The 7,017-nt window shown below is 47.6% G+C and overlaps 1 protein-coding gene across 2 annotated transcripts; it reads left to right on the top strand.

The window, feature by feature from the left end:
• Positions 1-574: 574 nt before the first annotated feature.
• Positions 575-6,725, top strand: STMN1 (stathmin 1). Of its 2 annotated transcripts, none has more exons than XM_072609401.1 (5): positions 575-698; positions 2,295-2,368; positions 2,929-3,101; positions 5,612-5,803; positions 6,209-6,725. In XM_072609401.1, exons 2-5 carry the CDS (start codon positions 2,356-2,358, stop codon positions 6,278-6,280), a joined length of 450 nt encoding a protein of 149 aa, XP_072465502.1. In that variant the 5' UTR covers positions 575-698; positions 2,295-2,355; the 3' UTR covers positions 6,281-6,725. The 2 variants fall into 2 exon arrangements, with proteins under 2 accessions (XP_072465502.1, XP_072465503.1); XM_072609402.1 differs by lacking the exon at positions 575-698 and adding an exon at positions 1,504-1,811.
• The last annotated feature ends 292 nt before the right edge of the window (positions 6,726-7,017 follow it).

Here is a 7,017-nt window from a genome sequence, read left to right as displayed (position 1 = left end):
TAGAGAGCTTCAATTGCAATCTGTGGCCAGGATAATTACAACACTGCCCCTCTCCCCTTCCAACCAGACCCTGCTCCCAGCTCCAGCCTCACACCTGAACCCCAGCCCATGCATGGAGTGGGTACGGTTCCTGAGAAGCTGGGCGGGGGAGGGAGGAGGCAGGATGGGTGGGGAAGAGGGGCACGGAGGTCTGTAAGGATGGAGGGAGGAGGGAACGAACAGCAGGGAGAGATGGAGGGGAAAGAGAACAGGTGTGGAAGCTGGAGGAGGAAGACCCAAAAAGAAGGATGGGGAAGGGAAGAGGGGGAGAGAATGAAAAGGGCTGGGGATGACGGAAAGATGGAGGGAGCGATGCGGGGGACAAAGCGAAGGGAGAGGCCACGGCGGATGGAGGCAGGAGAAGGGGGAATAACGGGGTGGCACGGTTAGGGTGGGGATGGAGTTTGGGGAGAATGCAAAGAAGGGAAGGGAGGGAGGGAAGAGAAAGGAGGGATGGCAGAGAATGAAAAGAAGGGTGGGGAGGGTAAGGAGGAGGGAGGCGAGGACGGAGGGGCGGGGCGGGGCGGGGGCCGGCACGTGCCGCCGCTCTCAGCCAATGCGGAGCCCCGCGGGGAGGTCACGTGCCGCTGTTTGGCGCTTTTGTGCGCGCCCCGGTCTGTTGGTGCTCGGAGTGTGGCCGGGCGGCTCGGACCGAGCAGGTGGGTGCGGAGCCCCGGCGCGGCTGCGGCTGCGGCTGCGGCGGCAGAGGCGCTGGAGGGCGGGGAGGTGCGGTGGGCCGTACGGCCGTGCGGGGCTGGGGCCGAGCGGGATGGCGACCCCGCGGCGCGGAGCGGGCCGGGGGTCCGACGGGCGCTGCTTTGTGTCCGCGCCTGCTGGTGTTTCCCTCGGAGGCTTGGTGGAGCTTAGGGGCTGGGGGATGCGGCGGCCGCGGCTTGGGCGGGGCTCCGGCCCGGTAGGGGGCGCGGAAGAGGGTCGGAGGAGACAATAGGGGGCGGGGACCCTCCTCCGGGCGGGCGCTGCCCCCATTGTCCGAGGGACCCGGGGTCAGCGGTCGACCCCCGCCCCGACCTGAGACTGCGTGACTGACGGGCGGCCCGGCCTTTGTGCGGGCGCCACCGGGGCCGCGCCCACCCCTCGAGGGCCACGACCCCCCCAGCACCGCCCCGAGCCGGGGCGTTGACGGACAGCCCGCGGGGGGAGGGGACCCCACCCTGACCGGGGGACGACCCCCCGCCCCCCCCGCCGATGCAGTGAGCCCGGGTGGGGGATTTGGCGGGAGTGGGGGGAGGGGGGCGAGCCCGAGGAGGGCGGAGTTCCCCGGATGGGACCGTTAGCTCCGCCCACCGCCCCCTCCTTTATCTCGAAGCTCCAGCGCGCGCGCGCGTCCTCGCGCTCCCCCGCTCCTGGATGAGGAGCGTTCGGGGAGATTTCGAAAAGGCGCGGGGAGGGAAAGGGGCGGGGCGCATGGAGCGCGGTGATTGGGTGAGCCCGGCCTCCCGGGGCTGGGGCCACGCCCTCTCCGGGGCAGGTGGCCGGGTGGCCTTTTAGGCCCTTGGGCTTAGCCTAGGCCGAGCCGCCCGGCGCCCCTTGCGCCCCTTCAGCCCCTGCCCGGCCCGTGGTCCCGACGAATGCAGCAGGCAAAGCACGGCCAGGGTTCCCAGAGCCGGGTGACCCGGAGCACCTCGAAGCCGAGCCGTGACCCTCAGGCTGCCCCCGCCTGCTGGCGTGCCCAGGAGACAGAGGAATTGGTTCTTACGGGTTACTGTCATGGGAACTCTGTTGTCCACCGAGGCCTGACACTGGGAGCAGAGGTAGATCTCTCTCCGACACAATGGAAGGATTGTACATGGCGTGCCTCAGGCGCTCTTCTTGTAACAATGCTTCTGAAGCTGGCCTTTGTCCCCCGCCCCGTGTGAGATAGTCATTTTTATTCTTTTCCCAACACATTTTTGCATCTGTGTAATTTTATCCTGTTCTCCTTTTAGAAAAATAAAAAAGTTGTTTGTTTTTTGTTTTTGCTTTGGTTCAAATTCAGCAAATCCATTTAATTTTCTTACTGCTTCATTCCATTGTTAACGTGATTAATATTTACTCTAGAAAATGTCATTGTAACAATTTTGTCATAATCTTTTGGTCTTGCGGTATGTTATAGATTATGGTCATCTGACTTAGTAGCCAAAGATACCTTATTTTATTTATGCTGTTTCTTCCTCCCTAATATCTGAATAATGTTTGCTGAGACCTTTTGTATTGAAATGCTTGGGGCTTGATTTTTGTACTTGAATAATTTTCAGAGTTTTCTCCACCGTGTGGATTGTCTAGAATACACTGCCAGTCTCTTGTCTTCTATTCACTATGGCTTCTTCTGGTATGTAATAATAAACTCACAGAAATTGAAGAAAATAAGCTTAAAATTTTAGACTGAAATATCTGGGGTCCAAATCAAGCTTGGTGGCATTTAGTGGAATCTTGATCTAACCATATGTATTTGCCTTTGTTTGGGTAGGGGGAGGAGTTTAAACAGAAAGAAATGACAGGCTGACACTCAAATGGTCTGAAAGCGTATAATTCATGTACTTTGTTATTAAGGCCCTTCAAAGTAGGGCTTTGGACTCCTGCACAACATCTTGTTAATGAAAATAACTAACAGTTACTGATGGTTTGACCACGAGAATTAACCCCCAAATATAGAGCCCACTGAATTCTAGAGAGGAAGAGTGAAAGGGGGATTGGATTTCAGTGTAATGTAAAAGAAAAATGTTTTGTGGTTAGATGTTTAGGTAATTCTTTATTGCCTGATAAGACTAGCATAGATTTGCTCAGTCATAATTTAGTAACTTAAATTGTTCAGGGTTTTAGAGGATCACAGTTAGAACGTTGGCAGCTTTTCTCAAATACTCTAGAAACATAATCATCATCCCTGTCTAGATATCCAGGTGAAAGAACTAGAGAAGCGTGCCTCGGGACAGGCATTTGAGCTGATACTTAGTCCTCGTTCAAAAGAAGCAGTCCCAGAATTTCCCCTTTCTCCTCCAAAGAAGAAAGATCTTTCCCTGGAAGAAATTCAGAAGAAGCTAGAAGCTGCAGAAGAAAGACGCAAGGTAAAAACATTGTTATCATTTGCATTGGAGACATTAAAACCCATTTTGAACCCTAATTAAAGGACTTCAAAAGTTCTTATTCTGCTCTTACATTATTTGGTAATGTGCCAGTTTCTTCCATTGTCTCTGAGCAGCTCTTTTAGAGGAAAGCTAAGCATCTTTTTGAAAGTTGAAATAATTTAATAAAGTTGTCATTTAACCAAGTGATAACTGATATACTTTAAGTAGTATTTGTGCTTTGAATGTGTGTACTCCCAGTAGTAGGGAGCAACTAGGTGGATAGAGCCTCTGCCTGGAATTAGGAAGACCTGAGTTCAAATCTGGCCTCAGACACTTACCAGTTGTGTGACCTTGGGCAAGTCACTTAATCCTGTTTTCCTCAGTTTCATCATCTATTAAATGGGCTGCAGAAGGAAATGGCAAACTGCTATAGAGTCTTTGCCAAGAGAAGCCCAGGTGGGTCTATGAAGAATTGGTTGTGACTGAAATGACTCAACAACAATAACAAAAATTCCCAGTCGTAACGTATTTGCATCGATCTATCCATATTTTTCTTTGGACCATCAATCTACAAGTAACTTGTATATATCCTGTAGCCACAGAATAGTGTAAAACTGATACTTGGAAAGATCAGACCTATGATATTAGCTTGTTCTGTTTTGAAACAGAGAAACTGAGTTTTAAGGGACTTGAGAGACCATCTATTAATTGGTCAAGTCGTAGATAGGAGGTATACCTTATAGGGCTTTTAGTTTTTCACAAATTTCTGGGTACATTATTTAATTTGGTTCTTACAACGAACCAGGAGATAACCTATGTCATGTAAATGTGGTGCCAGTGTTACCCTCATTTTCCAGATAAGGAAGTGATTTCATAGAATTTAGCTGACTGGCCTAGGGTCATATGCCTAGTTAATAGAAGAACTGAAGCTGAAACCTAGGCTCCCTAACTGGTAGGCCACTGCTCTTTGTACTGTGCAACTAACTAAGCATTATAGAATACTTGTATTAGGATTCTGCTTTGGAGTGAGCTGCCTAGATTTTCTTTTGTAGCCCTGTCAGAGTAGATCAAACTCATACTGAGCACAGTAATACTTTGAGAATTGTGACTTGACTCATAGTACAAATGGATCACTATAATAATGAGCTATTATAATGCATTTGTGTTGTAATAGAACTGGATGAGTGCCTGCTCTCTACTAGAAAGGCAGCTGTAGTAGAGTAAAAAGAGGACTGAATTTTGATGTAGAGCTACCATATTCAAATTTGAATGAACTGCTTAGAATCAGGTTTAGAACTGGAAGGAACCTTAAAACATCATCTTGTCCAATCCTCTCATTTGGCAGATGAGGAAAATGAGGCCCAGAGAGGTTAAGTGTCTTTCCTGAGGTTATAACTGGTAACCTTTAATGGCCTAAAGGTGACAAGATCAAATGTGTGAAACTATATATATATAAATATATGTGTGTGTATGTATACATATATATGTAATGCTTTTATAATATGTAAGCACTATATAAATCTAAGTTGCTAGTAGTAGTCACAATAATGCAGTATTGCTGAATAGGTATAAAAAATTATCATTCAGACTGCTGGATCCTTTAAACTAATGTAGGCTGTAAGGCTAAGAATGGCCTAGGAGGAGATAGCTGAATGTTGTTCAATTCAAACTTCACAAAACAAATCCCATTAATAGAAGGATTTGTTCTGTGAAACTTGGACTCAGTCCAAGGGTCATATTTGAGGACCTAGAGAGCCACATGTGGCCTTGAGGCTGCAGATCCCCGCCCCCCCCCCCCCCCCCCATCCTGGCCCATGTACCAAGCTGGAGAGTGACTTGAATTTGGGTGGGGGTTTGTCAAAAACCTCATTCTTCTGCAGTATTTGAGCATTGATGCCAAATACCAGAGCCTTTAACAATAAAACTCAATATCCCATTTCACCTTTAAAAAACACAAAACTATATTAGTTTTTATCTCTATAGTACTTGATTCCAAAATGCTTTTTTAAAATTGGGATCATAAGTTTAGGACTGGAACTTTAGAGGTCATATAATCTATTTTTCTCATTTCATTATTGCAACCTTATGGAATAAGACACTCAAGAATTATCTCCATTTGCAGATGAAAAAGAATCTCAAGGAGGTGAAATGACTCACTTGGGTCACCTAGCCAAAGCTGCTTCTTGAGCCCAGGTTTTCATTACATTGTAGAACCCAGCTTCAAGCACTTCTCTTAAGGAATATTTTGACAAAAACACTTGTGACCAAACACAGGCATTTTTCTGATAAAAATGTTGACTGTTCCCCCATCTACTTCCCCCCTCCCCTTGCAACTTAATATCTAAAAGCATGACCACAGAGATTGTGCCTCAAAGACAGAATTAAGCCTATGACTTAAGAAGTGTTGAAGAGAACCTTCTCTGCTCTTTTGCAGACACTTGTGTCTTATTTTAACCGACTTACCCAGTCCATTTCAGAGTTCATGGTCTGTGGACCTTATTTTCTTTCAGTCTCATGAAGCTGAAGTCTTGAAGCAGCTAGCTGAGAAGCGGGAGCATGAGAAGGAGGTGCTTCAGAAAGCAATTGAAGAAAACAACAACTTCAGTAAAATGGCGGAAGAAAAACTGACCCACAAAATGGAAGCTAACAAAGAGAACCGAGAGGCACAAATGGCTGCTAAGCTGGAGCGTTTGCGGGAGAAGGTAGGTCTGGACCCGAAACCTCTCCGAGGTGTTAGTGACATGACTCAACTATCCACATAGAAAGTGTGTGTGCACTGGGATGATTGGGTTTTGCCCCCTCATTTGGTGGAAGGAAGAGATAGATGATCATTTTTAGCTCGTGGGGCTCATCTTGAGGGGTTGCTTCTGCAAAGTCTTTTGTTTTAGTTTAAAGAACAGAAGGAGTCTGTCACTTGTGGTGTGTGGATTGCACACTGGCAGGAGGAAGCTTAGGTGCTAGAAGGCATGCATGCAAGTGACCTGGGGCAGGAAGACCCTGTCCAGTCCAGCTGGTGGGTGTGGGTGTCCAGTCTACTGACGGCCCTTTCATGGGCCATGTGTGTGTTTGTGTGTGTGTGTGTGTGTGCTCTGCCTTGTCTTCTCCAGGATAAGCACATGGAGGAGGTGCGGAAGAACAGAGAGTCCAAAGACCCTGCCGATGAGAATGGAGCTGACTAGCTGGCTAAGAGCTGGCTTCTCCCCCTCCCGAGCATCCAAAGACTGAACTGGCCAGTGTCGCTTTTATTTTATTCCTCCTGACAAATATTCTAGAAACTGATGTAGAACTGCATAGGTAGATCCGAACCGTACAGATGTTGTTTGGGGGGCAAAGGGGGAGAAACTACAAGTGTTTTGCTCTTTTTCTAAAAGTGTTGAAGTCTTTCTAACGTAGCTATTTTTCTTGTTGCATCTTTTCTATTCCAGTATGCTCGGTGCTGGGTTAATGGCTAGTACTGTATTGGCTCTGTGAAAACATGTTTGTGAAAGGAATCTGTAGTATGCTTCTTTCCAACTGTTAGATGCTGAATATATCTGTCTGTTCACTTTTGAAACCTGACCTTTGTCCCAGACTTTCCAGATACTACTGTACTTGAATGGTTAATAAAACTGCACAGTGCTGTTATGGCAGTGAGTTCTTTCTACCCAGATTTTAACCACTTCAGCTGAATAGGCCTGCCCAGGTTGCATTGGATCCCAAAGTCGCTCTGGGTTGATATTTGAATAACTTAGCATGGACTGCAGCATGGTCTGTGCCCCTTTTTCTTCAGACCTTGTTCTGGAGTTGTCCATCTTCTACAATAGTAGCTTTGTTTTGACGCCTCAGCCCAGATCAGCTGTTACCAGTCTTTCGGATGTTTATTCACACACAATCATTTTCTGTTTTTGTGTCCCTGTTTAATTCAGATGAAAATCAC

Source organism: Notamacropus eugenii, chromosome 5 (assembly GCF_028372415.1).
Source record: "Notamacropus eugenii isolate mMacEug1 chromosome 5, mMacEug1.pri_v2, whole genome shotgun sequence".
NCBI lineage: Eukaryota > Metazoa > Chordata > Mammalia > Diprotodontia > Macropodidae > Notamacropus > Notamacropus eugenii.
Note: the sequence above shows the minus strand (reverse complement) of the source record. Positions and strands in the feature narration are given on the sequence as shown.

Excerpts from the sequence above, each read along its gene's own strand:
- STMN1 (XM_072609401.1), top strand. Across the intron at positions 3,102-5,611 it reads CTGCAGAAGAAAGACGCAAG|TCTCATGAAGCTGAAGTCTT; the intron begins GTAAAAACATTG and ends ATTTTCTTTCAG. Across the intron at positions 5,804-6,208 it reads TGGAGCGTTTGCGGGAGAAG|GATAAGCACATGGAGGAGGT; the intron begins GTAGGTCTGGAC and ends TGTCTTCTCCAG.